At 47.2% G+C, this 22970-nt stretch overlaps 1 protein-coding gene across 18 annotated transcripts in view; it reads right to left on the reverse strand.

Moving 5' to 3' along the window:
* The window catches only part of RBFOX1 (RNA binding fox-1 homolog 1), a 406097-nt gene that overhangs the window by 182601 nt on the left and 200526 nt on the right, over nt 1–22970 (reverse strand). For 17 of the 18 annotated variants that reach the window (XR_002126609.1, XM_019666158.1, XM_019666149.1 and 14 more), the window contains exon 2: nt 12179–12421. Coding sequence is in view for 17 of the 18 variants with exons in the window: in XM_019666158.1 (XP_019521703.1) it covers nt 12179–12421 (243 nt within the window). In the remaining variant the exon portion in view is untranslated. Of the gene's footprint in view, nt 1–12178; nt 12422–19687; nt 19893–22970 lie in introns of those variants that run through there. The other variant, XM_019666151.1, reaches the window with a different exon arrangement.

Genomic DNA, 22970 nt, shown 5'->3' on the forward strand with positions numbered 1-22970 from the left:
TGTTCAGCATCTTAGCTGTAGAGGGCAGTGTCACTGGCCCTCATATGTGGGATCTGAACCGGGGTCCTCTGGCATCCCAAGCCAGTTCTTAACCAATGCGCCACTCGGCCGGCCCGGGATCGGCAAGCTTTTACTGTAGAGAGCCAAAGAGTAAGTAGTTTCAGCTTAGTGGGCCACATGTCTCCGGTGCAATGACTCAACTCTGCAAAAGCAGCATAGACAATGCATGCATGGATTGGTGTGGCTGTGTTCTAATAAGACTTTATCAACAAACACAGGCAGTGGGCCAGAACTGGCCTACTGTCATAGTTCACCAACCCTTGGCCTAGCTACTTAGCACTGATACGAAAGACTCGGAGAAGGCTGGAGAGAAGGGAGAAAAGGAGGGCTGCTGAGGGGTTCTGGGTCCCCTGGACCGCTGGACCATGGAGCAAGATAGTCAAGGTTCTAAGGCACTGGCGCTGTTTGTAACTCCCCTTTCCAACCTCTGACCAGGTATCTTCACTGCGAAGAGAATCAGTGACTCAAACACAACACGGTCCCCAGATCTGACGAACCTAGCTTGCCTCCTTGTCTCCCAACTGCCATCCCCCGGGATGCAGAAGACCCTGGGCTCATCCCCCACCCCCAAGCCTGCCCCACCCCCATCACTGCTTTCCCTTTTGTGAAGCTACCAGGTGACTGTCACCCAGAGGTAATGCCTGGAACCCCAGTCGACTCCTTGCATAATTGCTAACCTGACTCCCACTTGCAAGCCAATTAGAGGGAAAAGGAGGGGGAGTGGAGCCAACCTCCTGTCATCGCCACTACCACCACTTTTCTTAGTAAAAAATGGTCGTTAATTTCTCCCCTGAAAAAAGGCCAGGGACCAATCTCTTTAAATTACAGTGTTACAATGTGAAGCAAAGATGCAGAAGTCAAATACAATTTGGGTTATAATTAGCGATTTCCTTGTAGCAAGTTTCGCTGGGAGATCCCAGGTTCCTCTAGTCAGCTTACCAAGTGGTTTGAAGGCCTCTTTCACTCCACGGGGCTACTGGATACCACTGGGGAATGCGAAGTGTGTGTGTGTGTGTGTGTGTGTGTGTGTGTGAGGCAGTTTTGAGCTAAACAGAATTATGGGGACAAAGAAGAAGATATTTGTCTGCCATGATATCATCATGATTAAAATAGCAGGGCATGTCATTTAGGTAAGCTAAACTACTTCTGATGGGGTGTCACACAGTCTGGCTTTAGGAATCTACCAGACCTCTGTGGATTAATTAATTAATTGTTGGATTATTAAAACCTAGCCTTGATACAGAGCTAGATCCGCGTTACTGCACACACTCTTAAGAGAGGCAGAAGCTCAAAGACCACGTTTTTCCCTTTCAGACAGTGAAAGACCCTTGCGAGACAGGTAAAAGTCTGAAAGGTGAGCTCCCTCTGTTAATTGTATGGCCTTGGGGCAAGTCACTTTGCATCCGTGCGTCTGTTTCCTCATCTATAATTTAGGCATCTTCACACCAAGGCATCAAGGAATGGGTTATGGGATGTGAACAAAACGTGTATCGCTGTGAGTGGCTCTACCAGTAAGGGAGTGGACCCTGGGGTCAGGCTGGCTGCCCTGGAACTCCAGGTCTGCCCTTATTAGCTTCGTGACATGGCCTTGGGCAACATCCTTGACTTCTCTATGCTCTGGTTGTCCCGGCTAGGTAACCGGGGGCTAATTACGGCACCCGCCTCCCCTGGATGCCGTAGATTCCATCAGATCATGCACATGAGGGTTGTAAGGTCACTGCACTGGGCATCCAGTATGCGCTCACTCAATGCTAGTTACTGCTCTCTATGCATTATTAGTAAAGGATCATCGCCTCTTCTTTTCTTCCTTTCAGTCCAAGAAGTTTCCGTCTGTTTTTCTGCATCTACCTATCAGGATGCACATGTACATTTGCCCCCTTTTCAAAGACCAAGGCAGCCTAAACTCTTGGAATTGTCTTATTTGCAACCAACTACGAATTTTTTTTTTTTTCAAGGAGGACATCTGCCTTTTCGCGTTCCAAACAAGTCTGCCACACTGAAGCCTTCAAAGTACCTCAGTCCTGATGGCCTGGCTTGTTTGGAACCATAGAGTCTGCAAACCTTGGTTTACTGGAGAGTGAACTTGCCATGCGGCTGTGTCCCAAGGATGTGGAGGTCAAATAAAGGTCAGGTCCACAAGCGTGGATACATTCGGTTCCTGATGCCAGAGGGATGGATTAGTGTCTGGGTTACAGTCACCTTCTCACCAAAATCCAGGTGTTGGGGGGGCCGTGAAAGTCTCAGTGGAATGTCTGCGCTGCTGAGTCACTTGTCAGGCTCACCTGTCTCACAAGGGTCCATTACTCTCCCAGGGGGCTGCACCCCGCCTTCAAGCCTCTGCCCCTCTGGGAGCTGGTGCAGAAACTCGGACCTAGCTCTATATCAAGCCTATGGTTTCACAATCCAAAAGCCTCCATGCTCTTCAGGGATCAAACGGTGGAAACCCAGACATTAGTGAGAGTGTTTTGAACCAAGAGTGATTGGCGCTGGAGCTGCTGGAATACAGAACAGCGTTGAATGAGCACACACGGCCCCAACGACACAACCACCTGGATCAGCGGGAGAGAACAAGATGAGATACAGACGTTCTCAGAAGTCGGAAGGCCTTTGTGAGCAGAAGGCCCAGCAGTGGCGGAGACCTCTGGCTAGGAACCAAAATGGAACGCCAAAGAGGAATAAAGCCTCAAATCACGGAATCCAACTGCTCCCAAAGGCAGGGTCACGGGCTTTGTCTATTTCAATGTGGCCACAACCTTGAGAAAGTGGATTTTGAAAACTACGGCAGAATTCAGGAGAGAGAGCGGGGAAAGCAGTGGTCAAAGCGAGTAGACTGCCTAGACTGCCCGGGGAGGGGCAGGGCTCAGCGGGAATTTTCTTTTAGGATGTTCCTGTTCTGGTTTCTGCTGTGAGAGTCGCTGTGTGACTCAGGCAGGTCGCTTTCCCTCTCTGAGCCCCAGCATCGTTCATAAATGAAACAGGTAGACAAGATGGTCGGTTCAAGGACTAACTTTCTATGACTTCTCTGCACTGTCACACTGAAGCATCCAAGGTGTCTTTTTTATAAACCTGAAATACAGTCTCACTTGAAGGGTTAAAGCTCCTAATTTCACTCTTACAGTAGTAATAGTAATAAAAAATAACAAGTCACCTTAAACAAGATTAAGTCAAGGGTTATTACTGTATAAACTCAGTAGCTTCAGAGGCTGGACAGGTAACAAAAATGTGTGAAGCAGGAACAAACAGGAGAGGACGTAAAAATCCAAACTGTTGTTAACTCTTGACAAAAAACAAAAAAAAATCGAAAGGCATTGTAATGCTGGTTCAGCAATCCAAAATGGCCAATTGGATGGACTGACTGGGGCACCCCCTCTGGATGGACCTCAGGATCCCCAATGAGGGGTTACATAGCATCATGTCTATGATTTTATCATTCCCATATTAATGGGGAAAACTAATTATTTATTTTACCTATGTCTCCATCACAAACCAGGCTCTTTCAAATGCGTATGTTACTTGCCTGGACCTGAGAGTATTTGAGTTTCGGCCCTTAACTTATGCGATCTCCCTCCACCTGTACAATTGAAGGCTGGACGAGGTGAACGCTTGGGTTCCCTCCAGAGCGAACACTCAAGGGTCTGGCTGAACCGTCCCTGAAACCTCAGCGGACAGAGGTTTCCTGAGTCCAAATCGTATGAACTCATTATAGACTTGCACAATGTACGGCCACAAGTCGAGAGCGCAAGTTGATGGATGGCTACTGCTGAGTGATTCAAATACTGCCCACAAAACAGATGAACACCTGCTTCTAAGTTCTTTACAAAGAAACGAAAGCCACAAGAACACCTAACGGGGCTATGAGCGATGCAAAGGTAGCTGGGTCCTTCAAACACCTAGACCAGACATTTGAATAGCTCATGGACAACCCACTCGGTTTTCAAATTATCCAGTCATTGCCCTCCAACACAAAAGCTACACTGTGTGCTAATTCTTGCTCACAGACTAGCATCTTGATCAAGGATAGAGGCTGCTTGGTCATACTGAGAGGGAAAGATGGATGAGTGTGAATACAGGTATGAATAAGCACAAAACACAGATGAGAAAACCAGGATGAAACTTGTCACATAGCTGCCAGACTTGTGCTTAAATATGACAATGAGTCCCCCTGAGGAAACATTAGTTCAAACTCAGATTATGTCAGAACTTTCCTCAAAGCCAAGATGTCTTCGGGCCTCATGAACCACACTTTGGTCATGTATGTCTTTAATAAATTTTAATTTATTAGAGACCATTTAGAGAATGTTTGTCCATGACCTAGACTTAGCTTAATTAACAGCTTGTACCAACCAACTGTACTCAGGCATGAGTGACAAAACTATTTGCATGGAAATCATATTAAATATAAGAATTACTTTTAAAATAAATGTGGGATTTCGAGTCTTCATTTGACTCTTAACACTGAAAATTTTACTCTTCTTAGGTTGGACTTATTCTCACAATGAACTAAATACTATTCTGCCATAAGAAAAGATGAAATAGTGCCATTTGCAACAACATGGATGGATCTTGAGATTATAATGCTAAGCAAAATAAGTCAAACAGAAAAAGTCGAGAACCATATGATTTCACTGATATGTTGTATATAGAACTGGAAACAACAAAAGAACAAGAAAAACAAAGGAAGAAACAAAACACACAGACACAGACAATAGTTGAGTGGTTACCAGAGGGTAAGGGGGATGGGGGTGGTAGATGAGGGTAAACGGGGTCAAATATATGGTGATGAACCGAGAACTGACTCTGGGTGGTGAACCACAATGTGATATATAGATGATGCATTACAGAATTGTACACCCAAAATCTATGTAACTTTGCTAACCATTGTCACCCCAATGAACTTCAATAATAATAATAAAAAAAATTTAGAATGAAGAATTCAGGACAGAGGAGAACACTCTGGTTTCCCATTAAGAATGATGTAGGGGGTGACCGGTTAGCTCAGTTGGTTAGAGTGTGGTGCTGATAACACCAAGGTTGCCAGTTCGATCCCCGCATGGCCCACGGTGAGCGGCGCCCTCCCTAAAGAGTCAACTATGCCATTGAAGCATGAAAGCAATGTGTAATCAATGACCATGCCTGTTCCCCAATTAAATATATATATTTATATACATATATAAAGAATGAATAAATTATATATATAGATGTAAACATTGCGTAATTATAATGGTTAATATGGTAGAGTGTTTACTGTGTGCCCATCACTCTGCTAAGCCCTTCACTGACGTTATTTCATGAGGACTTCACCACGACTCTGAGCATCACAGATACAGAGAAAGAGAATGAGGCTCAGAGAGGTTACATCACGTGCCACTGGACCCGCACTGCGTCAGAACTAAGTGGGAACTCCAAGCTCCTCGCCTCGACTCCTCGCTGTTTCTCCTGATAATACCTAAGGGTTTTTATCCAGGGCCATATTTCTGACCTGTCCTGGGAACCTTCCATTCTACCAGAATCCAAGGCAGGGGTCTCAGTACCACATGGGACATTAGACACATGGGTGTCTGATGCTCACAGCTATGCCTGTTCTTCTCAGAGTTGTCCTGAGTTGGGTTCAATCATGCCTTTTGGCCTCCTGGGACTGGGTGCTCTGGTGAGCAGGGGCTTTAGAACAGTAAAATGGCCCTAGGATCGGGTAATGAAGGGCTTTAATTTATCCTGAAAGCCATGGGCCATTTACTCCAAAGCACATACAAGAGACAGGAGCATAAAATTCATCCTCATGAGAGAACAAGGGGCAGTACCTGTGCCCTGAAAGTAAATGTGAACCTTAGGAAAATAGAATGGGTGTTGACAAAACAGCTCAGCCACACTGTCATCTGAAAAGACAATTTTCAAGCCACCGAAACATGCTATTAGAATTTGCTCAAGGCACAGGTCTGAAATGAGAGCACGCTGTAAGCCTGTAATACTGCACAAGCTTGGGTCCGCTGGGGCCTCCCAGGGGGAAACGAGTAATAATAACCAGGCAAAGCATTGCTTTCCTCAACAGAGATCTATTCAGGGGCGTGCCCAGCGCGGGGGCCTGGGCTTGCCTGGGGATGCCTTGTGGGCTCCCAGCCTTTCAGAATTTTGGTCTTGAGTCTGACACACCTGGTTTTGGGCTCCAACTCCTACCTGTTAGTTACAATGCTCTTCAGGAAGTTATTTACTTGATTCAGGTTCCACAACTCTACCACAGGATGATAGTCTCTCATATATACTTTTTTTTTTGGTGATGGAAAGTTAAGGTTACTTGTGATTGTGCATGCAAAGAGCTTAGAACATAGTTTGATGCTCACTGAGCAAAAACTATCATTTTGGGGATTATTATTCCCTGATTTCCGTTTTGATGTAGCTACTGATCCTATTTTTAGATATGGCGTCCCTCCACGATGCTGCCAAGCGTCCGAGGCCACGGTCCTCCCCCAGAGAGAGGCACGCTCTGGTGTGTTATAATTCATCTCTGATGTTGTTTAAAAGGGAAGAGGAAGGTGGAGGAAGGGAACAGTAGGAGTCATTATCAGAGGTCAAATGACCAGCCCAAGATCCTTCCTCCTGTAAGTGTGAAACTCTAACAAATTCTGAACCCAGGTTCTTAACAGACCTGCTTGTCTAAACTGGTCAATGGAGCTGATGAAACCAGCCTGAGGAGGAATTCCAGAGCACTTGCCTGGGTTTCAGCCACGGAGGTCACCTAAGCTGTCAGTCGGGGAACACCCTGGAGATTTAGGAGACTCTATCTAGCCTTTGACATCAAACAGGCTCAAGTGAGGATCAAAACTCCAGCACTCCCTGACTCACAACATCTCTAGCCATTTTGTCCTTCTATTTTTCCAGTGTAAAAAAGAGGGATATGAATATTTAAAAGGCCTGATGTGAGGCCATAATGAGATGAGGGGTGAAAGAGCACCTCGCATGGCCTGCCAGTGGCAGCACACCTTCCCCTTTCTTCTCTCTGACACCAGACCACTCTCAAATTCCTCAGGGGACGCTGCACCCAAGCACACACAGACGGAATGGCCGAGCCGAGAGATGGAGACAGCGCTGTGTCGGGCGAGCGTGTGGGCAGCAGGCCTTTTCAGGAACTGTCTGTGGGGGTGCAAATGGGCTCTCTGTAGGGTAAGTGAATGGTGTCCACATTTGAAATCCATCTATCTTTTAACCATTCACACAGAGACACCCACATGTGGACAGCCATATTTGAACCCAGCTATTTACTACAGCATGACTGGGAATAACACTGTAAGAGAAACCCCAGAGACCGGAAGTCCAAGGAAAATATGAAAAAGAATGAATTAGATCCCAAAGTGTGATACAAAATGATCTCCCAGATATAAAGCGTGCCAAAGTGGGTGCTAAATCGATATCAATTCCGTTATTTTGAAGATGGAACTAGTGAGAAGTTAGAAGAGTGATTTAGAGAGACAGAGAGATAGAAAACAGATGGAGATAGGGATAAAGATAGAGATGGAGATAGGGATAGAGATAGAAATAGAGCAAGAGAGAGAAGACAGATAGAGACAAGTAGGCTGCTATAGACAGAATGCCTGTGACCCCCCAAAATGCACATGTTGAAGTCCTAGCCTGCATGGGGATGGCATTAGGGAGTGGGCTTTGGGAGGTAATCAGGTCAGGAGGGTGAAGCCCTTCTAAAAGAGGCCTCAGAGTTCCCTCGCCCCTCCGGCATGTGCGAACACAGTAAAAAGATGGGCGTCTGTGAACCAGGAAGGGGGTCCTCACCAGACGCCGAATCTCTTGGTGCCAAGATCTTGGACTTCCCAGCCCCCAAACTGTGAGAAATAAAGGTTTGTTGCTGATCAGCCAGCCAGTTTATACTATTTCTGTTATAGCAGCCTGCACGGACTAAGACACTGGCATATGCTTGCATTGGCATAAAATGCTTCTGGAGGAAAATAGAAGGGATGGGCAACTGCTGTTTCCAGCAGGGAGACGAAGAACTGGGGTTGTGGGCACCATCAAAGTTTAGTGTTCACTGTACAGCCTTTTCTCATGCATGACTTTTTAAACCCCAAACCTGAATTACCGCAGTAATAGTAACAATGATAATGATAATAATAATAATAATAACAATAATGGCTAGTTAACAGAACGGAATGCATTGAAAAGTTGTCCCCATACCTTAGCTACATACTTGGCTCCCATATCCTAGATTCTCTAGTGGGCCAGCATGTAAATGGTTAAGAAAAGGAAGTCCTCACCAACCCATGTCTTATCTTCTTAAAGGTATTAATGAAATCTGGAGACACAGTTAGCACTCCCATGAAAGCAGCTGAGGATTAAGGAGAAGTTGGTTCCTTAAACGGCTCTTCTCTCTATCAATAGAGCTCGGGGAACAAGTTCTAAGACCCACATTCTTTTCTCCCATCAGATCCCAGAGCTGGTGGGAGACTTTTAAACAGACTGCAGAGGTGTTAAAAATAGAAGTTAAGTTGCTATTGGAGATACATGGAGAATTCACCACTTGCAAATCTCTAATTATAATATGTCAAGAGTAAAATACCTTGTCAGGAGCGGTATCTAATAGAATCCAGTATTGGCTCTGTCAGCACACTGATCCAGGTGTTTGGAGGCCTACATTAAATAGACATTCAGCAGAAAAACGTCCTGCACAGACTCATCTCGGCCCTTAGGGAGCAGAAGGGGTGACCTGGTAAGTCTCGGCTGCCTGTCCTTTCTCAGCTCTGGTTTGTAGTTCTGGGTGTAGCCCGCTTTCTTTTCACAGATTCTGCACTTTGTGTTAAATCATGTGCATATATTAGAAGATCTTGGAGCCCAGCAGATGGGTGGATCTTTTCTCTTACCCCAAACCACCCATTTTCTCGAAGAAATCATGGCCTCGGCAGTGCCCTCGGATTGGCATTAAGCGCCGTGGCTGTATGCCAGAGGACAGCTGGAGTTACTCAGGCATGACACTAACCTATGGAGACAGCTTCAGTGTGCGAACACAGGGGCCACGTCTCCCAGGATTGGGAGAATCCTGGGTCTGACCCACTTGCAGATTAAATTCCTTCCTAGGGAGATGCAGAAACTGGAGTGGGGAGAAGGTGCACTCGGCAAATGAGTGAGGATGCAGACACAACTTAAGGCAAACCTGTCATAGACCCTGTTCTGCACAGTCAGGTCGGAAAAGCACAACCCAGAAGCTGGGCATGGACAGCAGAGGCCAAAGAGAGAAAAACATATGCCTGGCATCGTCCATAGCAGAAAGCAAGATGGCCACTTTTATGATCCTCAGGACCAGCCACAAACCCACCTGCTTCAGCTTATAATGGCTCTTTTCCCTAAAAAATTGCTGTAAGGAGGCAAAGTAACCAGCTAAGCAGCCGACCACCAAATCACTCACTCCAAACTCCAAGAGGCACTCATTGCCCTGCAAATACCCTAAGCATCGTCTGAACCGGATTCCTGGTTGTTTGCCCAATTCCATCAATTATTTGATTGCTTCCATGCTCTAGAACTTGTCACATTACAATAATAAACAGAACACATGTCCTGTATTCTCTAGTGAACCAGTAGCCCTGTAAGGGAAGAGAGTTTGCCTGCTCACCAGCCCGCCTCGCTGCAGAGAAGGATGTTGAGCATCTCAGCTTCCCAACGGAATCAAGATTTCCTTTTAGGTCGGCATCATTAACTCTTTCGTTTAAATTTCATTTTCTAACTCTTCTGGCTTAAGCTCTTTTCAATGACTTCCCATTGCTCCTAATGTGGAAATCCACCTGCTTAACCGGACCCACCAGGCCTGGGGGATGTGATCCTTGCTGGACCCATTTTATCCTTTGCTGCTGCACACCGCGCCCCCCTCCACCCCTAGCCCCCGTCCCCAAACCCTCTCCACAGGCCCTGGACACACTGTCCTCTTTCTAATTCTTTGAATGACCCAAGCTCTTTCCAACCTGAGGACCCCCGACCTTCCTATTTTTTCTGCCTGAAAAGCTTTGTTTCCTCACCTTAAATACCATCTCCCTGAAGAAAGGTTCCCAGACTATATGCATTTGCAGGCAGCACCCCTACTCTTTTTTTTAGCATCCACTTTTTCCTGAAGAGCGTGGGTCACAATTTGTGTGTAGGTAGCTGTTGCAACACCACTTGTTCACTGTCTGCCTCTCACACTAAGTTACAAGAGAGACCGTTTCTATTTGGTTCAACCATATCACCTAATATGTACCCTGGCCTTAGCAGAGATTTAATAAGTATTTTGAATAAATGGATGAATAAAAGAATGAATGAATCTTCCAAAGCAGTTAGTCTAGTGGGCACATGTTAAGGCTTAATAAATAATGTCTGATTGAACCTTTTTTCAATCCTTTGGTTATCACAAAATAACCAACAAGCAAGCAAATACACAACCCCATCACTGCCATCTGGTAGTCAGTTAAACACAGACACCTCACAACCACCAAGCCCATTTAATAAGCTCCCGCCTAAGTTACTGCAGCTGCCAGATACACAAAGGCAACAGCAGCACAAGAGCCAAAGGCAGAGACAACCCAAGTGCCCATCAACGGCTGAAAGGATAACCAAATGTGGTCCATCCATACAATGGAATAGTATTCAGTCATAAAAGGAGGGAAGTGCTGATACACGTTACAGTATGGATGACCCCTGAAAACCTTGTATTATTAGAAAGAGGCCAGACACAAAAGGCCACATATCACATGATTTCATTGTTATGAAGTATCCAGAATAGGCAAATATATAGAGACAGAAAGCAGGTTAGTGGTTGCCAGAGGCTGGGGGAGGGAGGGATGGGGAATGCCTGCTTCATGGGCGTAGGGTTTCCTTTTGGGGGATGAAAGTGTTCTTGAACTAGACAATGTTGATGGTTGCATACATTGCGAATATACTTAAGGCCACTGAGTTGTATGCATTGAAATGTAACTTTTATGTTTTGCCCAACAATAAAAAAGGGGAGAAAGCAATAGAAAATTTTAGAATGTGTATTATTTTAAAACTTTTCCAAATCTAACCTCCAGGTTAGCAGAGTGGTACAAGAGATATATCATGCTTCAAACCAACAAAATTCTTCACAAATGTTGGTTTCCCAGAGGCCTGGGGGCAGGAGGGAGAGGCACATATACCTTACGCTTACAAAATATTCCAGACTCGAGGCCTGATGTGCCCAAGTTGCTAAGAATCCTGAAGAACGTGATTTCCCAAATGGACATCTTGCGGTATCCATGGCTACCTTAGGTGATACACAAATGAATGTTAATTTTAATAATCATTTTTCCTTCAGGGTGATCTTTGATTCATAGCCAATAACGCTAGTTTTTATCGATGGTGGTGTTAAAATGTTTCTTTTTCTGTGTCATGTGGCTTGTTTTGAACCCATTTAACTCATCCACCTGGAATAAAATGTATTCTTTTGGGTACATAAAGTGAGTCGTGCACCCAACCACTATCAAAAGACAGAACAATTTCTCTGTCTTTCTTACTGGGGGAGAAGAGGGGTGGTGGGGGGAGAGAGCCTCTGCATTCCAAGCCTCCAGCCCCAGGACTCAGCAATAAAACGGAAGAGATGGGGTCACACATCACAATCAGGGACAAACCTCAAATGCCGGAGGCTCATTTACGGAGGGCTGGGGCAGACATGCAGAGTGGCTGCACATGGATGGGCATAAGATTTGTTTTGGGGGTGATGGGACTCCTCCAAAATTAGATTATGGTGACGCTGGCACAACTCTGAACATACACTAAAAATCAGTGAATGGCACACATAAAATCGGCGAGTTTTATGGTATGCAAATTCATATATCTCCTCCATAAAGCTGTTTAAGACAATGTTACAATAGTGTATGATCCCAATGAAATGACATAATTCCAGAAAAGGTAAAGCTGTAGGAACACAACGTAGATGAACGTGGCCCTTCACAAATGAGCGTAATTCACGAATAACGTGTCGATTTAAATAAGTAATAGGAGACGACGCCTGCAGATGAGGCCAACTGTGGAGCGGGGATGACAGGCACCAGCAGGACGGGTGGGTGCGGGTGCACCCCACTGTCACTCCTGGCATCCTGGGGGCCCCTGCCCGCCCCCCCCAGAGATGGAGCCCACTTACTGTGGCGGTGCCCGAGACGGTCTGCGCGCTGGTGTCCGCGGCGCTCTGCTCCGAGTGCGACTGGGCAGGAGGGTACAGGTTTAACGTGTGCTCGGGGACGGCGGTCTGGCCCGTGTACTCTGGCGCGGGGTGGGGATGAGGGGCCGTGTATTCCGCGGGGATGCCGTTCTGAGGAGGGGCGAACTGGGCCGAAGCATAAGGCTGAGCCATTGTGTCAGGGGCAGCTGCTGCTTCCTGATTACCCTGAAAAATCACAACGGTAGAGAGAACAGCGTGAGCGGGGGCGAGCTGAACCTTTCCCCGGGCCCAGGGATCAGGTACCCAGGCGCTTTGTAGGTGCCCGAGATCAGGGCGTCCCCGCTAATCTTCACCAGGCCCTACAAGGAAGATGTAACCATCCTTCCCAGGACCCCATCGTGCAGATGCAGGAATCACAGCTCAGAAAGGGGCCCGCCCTTTCCGCAGCCCCTCAGCCCAACAGGCAAAGGCTGCGAGGCTCTCTGTTCTACTGGGTTGGACGTTCCTGGCCAATCTTCCTTGTTTCATTCCCATTTGGGGACATGTGAGCCTGTACTTGTCTCCAGTGACAGCGGAGCCTTGATTTGGTACTTAAAATGCCAAGAGAGATTAAATTGAATGTGTGTGTTCTTGAGAGGAGAGACAATTCGTCTAAGCATTTGAATTTAATCAAAGTTGTATGTGACTTGGCTCACAGAATGGGAGGGGGTGTCCTTTTAATGGTCAGAGTGTGTGTGTGTGTGTGAGAGAGAGTGAGAGAGAGAGAGAGAGAGAGAGAGAGAGAGAGAGAGAGAGAGAGATGTTCCCAGTGCCAATATGAAGCAGCCAATGAAAATTCAGGGCCTAATTTGGCTAAAGATGGCACTGGGTGATAGCCCCATTTTACGAGTCTCTGCAAAGTGCTGGACTTCATGCAGCCTCATTAGTCAATGCCTCCCCTCACCCCTGTCTTATTTATTTATTTATAATCACAGAGTATTATATAACAATTCACTCTTCAGATCTAGGCAAAACATGCAGTGTGATAATTACAGTCAAGTCAAAGAATAAAAAAAAGAAAAAGAAAAAACACCCTGAATTCAAATGCTTCCATTTCAGGAAACATCTTCACTCTCTCTCTCCACCTCCACCCCCACCCCCATAACTCTACTACCCTACCCGACACACCGACACACACAGACAGACAGACAGACAGACACACAGACACACACACACACACACACACACACACACACACACACACACACACGGCATCAGAAACTGTAACCCAGAGGTCCAAATTTTCCATGGTCTCAAGAGATGAGATTGCACAGTTAGGGAGAGAGGGAGAGAGGGAGACAGAGAGAGCTTAGCAGTTAAGCACACCAAGTGGCTGCCTCTCCCATTGTCTGTGCTCAGTTAGATGTGACTTCAGGCCTCATCCAATGCTAGCAAGACAAAAATGTCAGAATTTGCTCACATCTCCTCAGGCCTCACCACCAACATTTGAGAGCCTCTCTGCTAAAGTGACTCGAGTGCAGCAGAAACACTGTGACCTAGCCGGGGGGGGAGAAGTTTCTTCTCAGAGCCGGCACAGAACTGGCTCATTTGTGTAGAGGGGGCCTTAATTAGAATGCTAAAGATGACACGTGGAAGAGAAGCAGGCTTACGATAAGTTTAAAACATTTTACAAGTGAAAACACTCCCATCAGGCCTTTTCTTCCCCCAGAGTAATTTCTCCAACCGTCTGCGCCATTGGAAGCAGAAATGCACAGCCATTTCTTTCTTTCTAACAGGTTTTCATAGCGCTTGGGGCTGCGCACGGTCTTCCGTCTGTGCTGTGGTTCTGCACATGAAAAGTTAACCCTGTCTGTCCTCAGGAAATCACAGGGGGCTTTTATTGTCCTTGCCCCTCAGTGCTCACTTTTCCTCAAGGAGAGTGTCTGGTTTCCTTTCAGGGGACACTTCTACCCTCAGCCTACAATGTACCTAGTACAGATGTGGCTTAGCCCCGCCTCCCGTTTCCTCTAGATACAGTCACGTGACCAGGCCTGGCTAATCAGTGGGTTCCACTCTCACAGTCCCACCGGGATGTGGGTTAATGCCCATCTACCAAAACCAGTGCATGAGTTAAGCCCTGGTAACTCCAATGAGCCTTAAACCTGAGGCTCTCTGCTGGAGTTTGGGGGGGAAGTATCTCCTTCAGCTGTGATTGACAGCTGTAAAAATAATGTGAAGCCTGGAGCTGCCAAGCATTGCCTCTTGAAGAGGGTCTGCCTAAAGCAGACGCCAACCCAGAGGGAATCAGAGCCCAGAAACTGAGAAACAGAGTCACTGAGTCCCGGTGACGTCATTCGCAGTATTGGCTCCAGCTTTCCCTGCCGTTAGTAATGCCACTGTTTGTTTTAGTTACATGAGTCAGTAAATGTCTTATTTTGTCTAAGCTCGTTTTTCTGTTACTTACAACCCAAAGAGTCTTGATTACTACAAAAAAAGTCCTCTGCTGGTTATGAACCGACTATCATCCTTCTCTTCGACTGGGCTACGCAAGGAACATTTCACATCCTTGTGAACAGGAATTCCACATGGATGCCACGTCCTTCTCTCTGAGAAGCCCCAGAAACTTCGGGACCTTGAGGGCCCTCCTAAGAGAAATTCACTGTGACAGATTCTACTTTGGCCCCAAGGTCTGTTTCAGCTTTCCCTACCTTCCTGGCTCACCTCTGAATTGAAAGACAGACTTCTGAGAACGCCAGGTGTGGCCTCGTAGGGGAGCATGAAATGGCCACGGGAGCAGTGGTAGACAGAGACGGTCATGAGAGACACAGGTTTCTCTCCACCTCCTTCAGCAGAAAACGCTTTCATGGAAACATGTCTGCCTATGTGGTCTTCCCTCCCTGCAGAGCCATCTCAGGGTGAGGGACCCTGTCTCACGGGCTCTCTGCTGGGATCTGAGCTCTCTCTTTGAAGGGCCTGCCTTAGGAGCCTCTGGTAGCCCAATCTTCCCAACTCCATTAGGTTTTCCCATCCACTGACCCCTCTGCTTGGAAAGCCCGCCCCACTCCCTTGCCTGGCTACTCTCTACTTGTCTTTTAGTTCCCAGATCAAGAGCTCTCTCGTCCAGCAAGCCTTCGTTGACACTTAAAGCACGTCAACTGCCTGCCTTTTATGCCTCACTGCAGCTTGCGGCCACACCTCACATCACTCCAAGTACTGCCACTGCCATCTTGTCTGCGAGCATCCTGAGGGCAGGGGACTGTGTCCCATTCCCTGTTCCATCTCCAGTCTTCAGCAGCATGCTAACTGCAAAGCAGGTATTTTACGAGGGTTTGCTAAGCGAATGCATGCTTGACTAATGAACTCTGGGCTCTGTAAAGCCTAAAGCTTAATTTGGCAACAGGAGATAGTTGGGGATGGGAGAGTAGGTGAGGAATTGGCAAACGACCCATGGGAGAAGTCTGGCCCACTACTTGTTTTTGTAAGTAAAGATTTGTTGGGACACAGCCACACTCATTGCACTATGACAGCAGAGTTGAGTGGTTGGGACAGACACCCTATGTTCCAGAAATTCTTAACTATTTAACTATCTGGCCCTTCGCAAAAACAGTTTTCTACTCTCTGTGGCGGAGTATCATTAAATATGGGGATGTCAATTAAGAAGCCATGTTTGCATAAATTGGGCAGGATAAAAAGCTGGTCGTGGGCCGGCTGAGTGGCGCGTTGGTTAAGAGCTGGCCTGGGATGCCAGCTGTGAGCAGCAGGACCCCGGTTCGGATCCCACATGAGGGCCAGTGATGCTGTGCCCTCTACAGCTAAGATGGTGAACAACAGCTTGACCTGGAGCTGGGCTGCCATGAGTCGCCGGCGACAGTGTAGGCTGCAGTGAAGCTGGAGTGGGATGCCATAAGCTACCATGTGTGACCAGCAGCTGGTGTGAGCTGCCAGCAGCTGGTGTGAGCTGCCATTAGCCACCATGAGTGACCGTCCAGAGGCCGGCGACTGATCTGCCTTGACGGGGAAGAGCGCAATGATAATACCAACATGGGCCAGTGAAGCGACGTCCTCCACAACTAGACTGAAGAACAAAACGACAGCAACTTGTCTGTTCCCCTTCCCCGATTCCCCAACACTGCTCCCCTCTTCCAATTCCCCAATAAAATCTTAAAAACAAAATAAAAAAGCTGGTCATAAAGCAGGGAGAGAAAGGGGGCACATTCTAGCTACACCAAGGAGGGGCGGTGGCTCAGCTAGACTTGGGGGTCAGCAGTGCAGAGAATGGTGCAAAAAGGGTGGGCTGGGAGATGTTTCAGAATTTGCTTTCCATTGCGGGTTCTGAATTGTAAACACGCACGCACACGTACAGGCTTCAAATTCCACAGAAGCGGGCTGAGTGAGGAGGGGAAGACGCAGGACGGCCTCAGGCCACTGTGCTCCATCTGATAGGCACCCCGTTCCCTTTCCTAGAGTGGTCAGAAGGCAAACTGCGTGACACCTTCCTTCAGGCCTGCTGGGCACCAGGCACCCTGATGGGTGCTTTGCATCAGTTCTTAAACACAGGTGACTATTCCCAGGGGACATTAGGCAATGACTGGAGACATTTTTGGATGTCATAACTGGGAGGAGAGGCTTGTCACTGGCATCTAGTGAGTGGCGGCCAAGGATATTGCAGACGCCGGACAGTGCACAGGCAGGCTCCACCACAAAGGAGTATCCAGCCCCATGTTAATAGTACAGGGACCTAGAACCCCTGCCTCGTGTGCTCACTTTACTTTACTGTTAAGAATATTGCAGCCCAGAACTGGTAAATCATTTTGCAAGGCTGCAGCCACAGGCAGCTCTTTGAGAGGCCAGGAGCTGAACCCAAGCCCATGTGATCCTGTGCTCAGGTGTCTCTCATCTGGCAAGACTGTCCCCTGGTAGGGAGGTTCGTTCCAATTTGTAAATAAACAAACCTCTCTGTCACACACACACCATGGCCTCAAGACCTGTTTGCACCTGATGGCGTGTTAAGACCCTGTGGGGAAGTCAGGGGCTGGGGTATTGGGTTCAAAGATGCCAGCATTCCCCTAGCCTGATTGGGGTGTTAACCCTTGGTGAGTCGCAGGGCTCAGTTTTGGATCACTTCTGCCATCTCGAGCCCAAGGCCTCACTTCAGAAGGCCCTGAGGCCACCCCAGGAAAGGCAAGCCAAGACGAACTACCACCCCTACCATACCTGTGGCATTCTGGCAAACCCAGGGTACCACGCTCTAGAAACTGTGTCCATGGATGCCAAGGAGCCTACAGGTAGCATTCGGGTCCACGGGCTCTGGGTTGCACGCCTGCTCCTGGAGTTCGCAAACAGATGTTGGTGGGACCCCCCATGGTTACTTATTAACACTGACAGCCGTTCCAGAGAGACCCAAATTAATATTCCCAACATTTGCACTTTGGGCTAGTTACAGCTAATATTTAATTAAGATCATTGCACTTCCTATGGAATTATTTTTCACCTTCAAAGGGCTTCAGAGATATCTGTCTCCTCCCTAGTGAGGTTCCTGGATTCTTAGCTTGGCTGAAATGTATTTTCTGGAAAAATACATTCACATTAAGGGCACCTTTTCCACTCCAGGTCAAGGCAAATCTTGGGCGCGCGAACAGGCTCCTGGTTGAAAGCTGAAGCCAGCTGCATGCAGGTGACAGTGACAAGCAGACATTATTTGGAGCATCCTGGCTAGACATTCCCTCATTTGCAGAAGCTGCCTGCTTTCTTCTCCTCCGATGCCAACCCCCCACCTTCCTCTAAATAAGAGGCATAATCACGGAGATTCTGATAGTTACAGAGTCGGGGTGCTTGTGGGTGTTCGGAGCTGGTGGGGGTTGTGATTCTGATTTGCATGCATCCCCCACATCACCCATCACCAAGCAAGTGCTTCAAGAGATTTTGCAAATCTAACATCTAATTTTCAGTGCCTGGACTTTCTTGGGTTGCTGCTAAATATACAAAATGGGGGGGTGGGGGGGGGGTGGGGAGCCAAGACCTGATGTTTTAAAACCCGCTAGTGCTGCTGCAGAACTGGGTAGAAACTTGAAATAAACATCATCATTTAGGATAAATGTCGAAGAAACCTCCCTGTCCTCATACACGAAACCTCAATTAGAGCAACTCATCAACAGCCAGATAATGGGGGACCCCCCTCATTACCCAAGACCCCCCAAATGGGTAGCTTGCACCCAAGTTACTGCGAGCAAAGGGAGATTAAAATGCAACCAAGTCTGATTTCCCAAAGTAAAAAAAAAAAAAAAAATTCCATTTCAATTTAAATATTTTACTGAAGCATGAAATAGCAGGATATTATTGCTATTTTAAGACAAACACCGTGATCTGTCTATTAGCATCGTGTGTAGACCCTGTTGCATGCAGACATCCAGAGAGCCGTTCCTCAGACACATGGGGAAATTATTTGGTCGCTGAAAAAAAAAAACAACCTGCACCCTTAATTTTCTCTCTGAGGTGGGTTCAGGAGACAAGAGTCAGAAAATGAGAGGGCTTTGCCCCCCCAGACACCTCTCTTCTCCCATTCATTGCCCTGAGTGGTTCAATAACGGAGTTTTGGAAACTAACAAGAGAACAAAGGGTGGCAGCCCATCAGACTTTGCAAAATCTTTTGGCTCAACATCTAATGCAAACCACATTTCAACTGAGAAATATTCTTTACGTGGCACAGCATGAGACCAGTTTATTCTTCTCTGTGTAACTGCCTGGCTTTCACTAAGGGGGAAAGTGGCTGCTTTCATGGCTGCCAAGACGGATTGTAAAATAATCAAGGATTTTTCTGCGTGTGTGTGCTTCCCCGGCTGTAATCGTCAAACTTTCTGAGCATCATCTCCCCTTTTGCTTCTGGATTTGATTTGTTCCCATTGCATCCCTCGCCCAGAAAACGCTCTTCTGGCCTAAGCACAGCCCTTCTAATGAAGACATGCACAGGAATTGCCCGTCCCTAATAAAGCAGCTGATTATATCAATCAACAAAGCCAAAGAAAGCAGCCACTCCAGCCATGGGACACCCGCCCCCCCCCACGCCCACCTCCCCAGCTGAGAGTCGCTGGAGGAAACTATGCATTCTTGGTTGCCTGAAGTCTCCCGTCTTGCTGACAGTTTGTTTTACTTTAGTTTAGTAGCTGGTCTGTTCTACTTCTCTAGCAAGAAATCGTGCCTATTCAGAGAAAGCCTCCAGTGCTGGACTCAGAACTAAGCTGCATCATGCCCCTGGGGCTTTGAAACAAAGGAGGAAAATGCAAAAAAAATGACACCATTAACCTGCTGGTGCTAAGACCAGCTCCGTTCCACACATCAAGCAGAAAGCTGACACACACACACACTCCCGGCTGAAATCCTCTCCTTTTCCCACCGTGTGATTCAAGGAGCACACTATGCATCGCAGAGGGCAACCAAGACTCAACGTAAGGAGAGCCTGCAGCTTAATTCAAATCACAATTCCGAGGGAAAAATAAAATGGGGAAAAAAAAATACCTGCTCCACCATCCTGCTGCCTTCCTCCTCCATAAACTTAGCAGCTGTTCTAGACCCACAGCAAAAAGCATCTGCTCAGAGCAAGCCTCAGTTACCAGCCAGGGTGCGTGCGCTGTGCAACGCGTGTGGATGGCTGGTGGGTAGCAGGAGAGGGAGTCAGGCCGCCTGGCTGACCTCCCCCTCAACATCTGACTGCTCCCCAAACCAACCCCAGATGGGACTCTTTCCGCCAGCGAGGCCTGGCCCATCAATCACAGCTCGCTCCTCCTCTGACTCCTGATCTGTTTCAGAGTGCACGCTGAGCTGATGATTATATAGAGACAGAAGAAAAAAAATATGCGCGCGCGCACGCACACACACACACACACACACACACACACACACTCACACACCACAGCACTTGACTACATTAATAGCTGTTTAAAAAACATTAGAAATGCTAGCCTATGCATCGCCTGGAGCTGGAATTTTTCATTACTAAACTAAATATACGGTATGCAAAGTTATGAAACCCACCGGGAGCTTGCTGCTATCCTATTTTGTTTTAGATTTCTAAGAGTGCGGGGGACGTTGGGGGCAGCAGAGGAAGAGACAGAGGGATGAAGAAAGAGTCCAAAGAGATAAAGGAGGGATGGTGAGAGAGGTAAATAAAAAACAAACAAACCATGAGAACACTGGGGATGAATTTATAACAAAGCTGCGTTGCGCGATTTGATTGCAAAGTGATCGTAACATACTGGAAGGGATGGTTATTCCGGACACTTGGAGGGCGGGCTCCTGTGCAGACTGGCTGTGTGATTGTAGGCAAGTTGTCGCAGTAGGCGGGGCAGCAGTTTTTGCTTCTGCTTTAATGGGACTAATGATGAGCGAGTTCGTGGGGTAATTTTGAGGGTCGAAATAAAAATCAGATCAAAGCAAGCCCACACTGGGGCCTGGGTCATCGTATGCGCTGTATAAACAGACGCGCCCACACCCTTCAATAAAATAGTCAGCAAAAGCCAACACCGTGTCGGCCCCTCTGGACTATACAGTCAAGAGAAGAAGGAAACGGGCTTTCAAGAAAGAACCCCCAGGGGACCACAAAACGGTGGGGTGATAAATGAAGGAAACACACATGGAGGTCTTGGTTTCTTCTTTTCTAGAACTTTTGTCTCTTCCTAGCTCATTGGTTTTTTGTTGGTTTTTTTTTTAGTTCTCTCCCAATGAGTGAAAATGAAACCTCGCACAAAAAACACCTGTGATTTCAACACCGAATGCTGCCTCTTTATTCAAAGCTACAAATACTTTATGCTTCCTTTATTATTAAAAGTGCAACAACCAGAGTGAAATGTCAACACGCTTGCAGGTTTTCCTTGCTCATGGCTTTCTTGCTCATCAAGGGAGAGGTTTCAAGAGCCCCATGCACCCTTCCCATGGACAGCTGCTTAACGCCAAGATGTTGAGCTACGAAAGGAGAGGTCTTGCTATCCTGGAGGGGATAGATGGGGTTTCTGAAGTGATTAAACTTGTAATTAAATTGTGTAACAGAGAGCGAGCTGAGGGCGGAGGAGGCTGCCTGGAAGAATTCAACTTCGCTGCTCCTCTGTTGGTGGTACTAGTTCAGGTAGTTTTCTGGGCGATTTTTTTTTTTAATTCCAGCTCCCCAGGGTTGGAAAGAAAATCTGGGTAAACGGTACTTGTGTCATCCTTCCATTTCCATTTCCAAGTCACACCCTGGGGTACCTCTCCCACAGGATTAAATAAGCACCCTTTTGGATTCCTTAAAGGGCTGTGTCAGCTCCCCTCTCAGAGCTGCATGATGGAGGCCCACAGCCCTTTCCTTGCAGGAATCCAGCCCAAAACATGGACTCAGCAGACACTCATGAACCATAAATGCCTTTCCTGTCTCTACTGAGAACTGAAAAGCCAACCTTCTGTCCTTCAAAAGTCCTGAAAAGCAAGAGGGACTAGATCAAAACAAATTTCCTGGTGAAGGATGTTCTGGGAGTAATAGAGAAAATACCAAAGCAACCAACCAAAGACAACAACAACAACAACAACAAAAACCCCACTGTATAGAGAAGAGCGTTTCAGATAGAAACGATCAGAGATGCAACAGGATATCCTTAGCCCGTAGACCATCAGATCACTTGGGGGTACTCTCTTAAAATCGTCAGACTTCAGGACTCCATCCCAGACCTACTGGCTGAAGGTCTCCGAGGGTGGGGCCAGGCCTGGGCGCTGTGTAACGGTGCCCCAGGTCGTTCTCTCTTTCTCTTTTTTTCTTATTCTGATACACAACCCTGGGGACAATGTTTCTGTGTTTTTCAAATATAGGTGTGATCCCATGGGATGTGAAGCCTGTGTAGGGGGTGATCACACCAGTATTCTTTAAATGAAATAAAGTGCACCACACTGGGAATGAAAGGGATAGAATAGTGTGAGTATTGTTCATGAAACCTTTATGTAGGTGAATCAGGTGGCAACATAAAAATCTCTTATGCATTGCCATAAAATATATAAAATAACCACCATGCTGCCAGGCAATTCCCAGTGTTCGCTACCATCTAACCTTTCGTTAGTACTGTGACTGTGGAACTCAAAGGCAGATGTTGGGAAGTCAGAGACATAACGATGGAGTGATTGGCACGTCAGTCAGCCTCCATGTGCCCCAGGTTCCTCACTATAAATAATAATACGTATTCATATTCCCAGTGGGGTTCCTGTGATGCTTCGGGGAGCAAATCCACAGGAACGTGTGTTATAGTCTAGAATGCCCTGTGAGGACATATGTCCTGTCATGGGGATGAGATTCGTCTCCCTTCTAGCCCAGCGAGGTGCCCGTCTGGGGAGATGTGCTGGGTTCTGTGACCCTGTGCGGGGCACCTCTCACAACTACCCCAATGAGACAGACAGGCATGATAGAAAGAAAACTGACATGCCAAACAAGGGGAAAAAAATTTCCCAATGGGAGGTAGTAACTTAGTCAAGTGGCAGAACTAGAACCAGAAACTAATGTAGTCTTACTGAAGAATGCCTGCCACTGAATCCATACCAAGATGAAGACGATGATGAGAGTGAAAAGGAAGCCAATGTTGGCGGTGATGATGATGATCAAGATAGAGATGATGATGGAGATGATGGTGAATATGAAGATGATGATGATGGTGATGGTGATGATAAAGATGGACATGATAGGCCGGCCGAGTGGCGTGATGGTTAAGAGCTGGCTTGGGATGCCAGAGGGCCCCGGTTCGGATCCCACATATGAGGGCCAGTGACACTGCCCTCTACAGCTAAGATG

This window comes from Hipposideros armiger, unplaced genomic scaffold (genome assembly GCF_001890085.2).
Source record: "Hipposideros armiger isolate ML-2016 unplaced genomic scaffold, ASM189008v1 scaffold_461, whole genome shotgun sequence".
Lineage (NCBI taxonomy): Eukaryota > Metazoa > Chordata > Mammalia > Chiroptera > Hipposideridae > Hipposideros > Hipposideros armiger.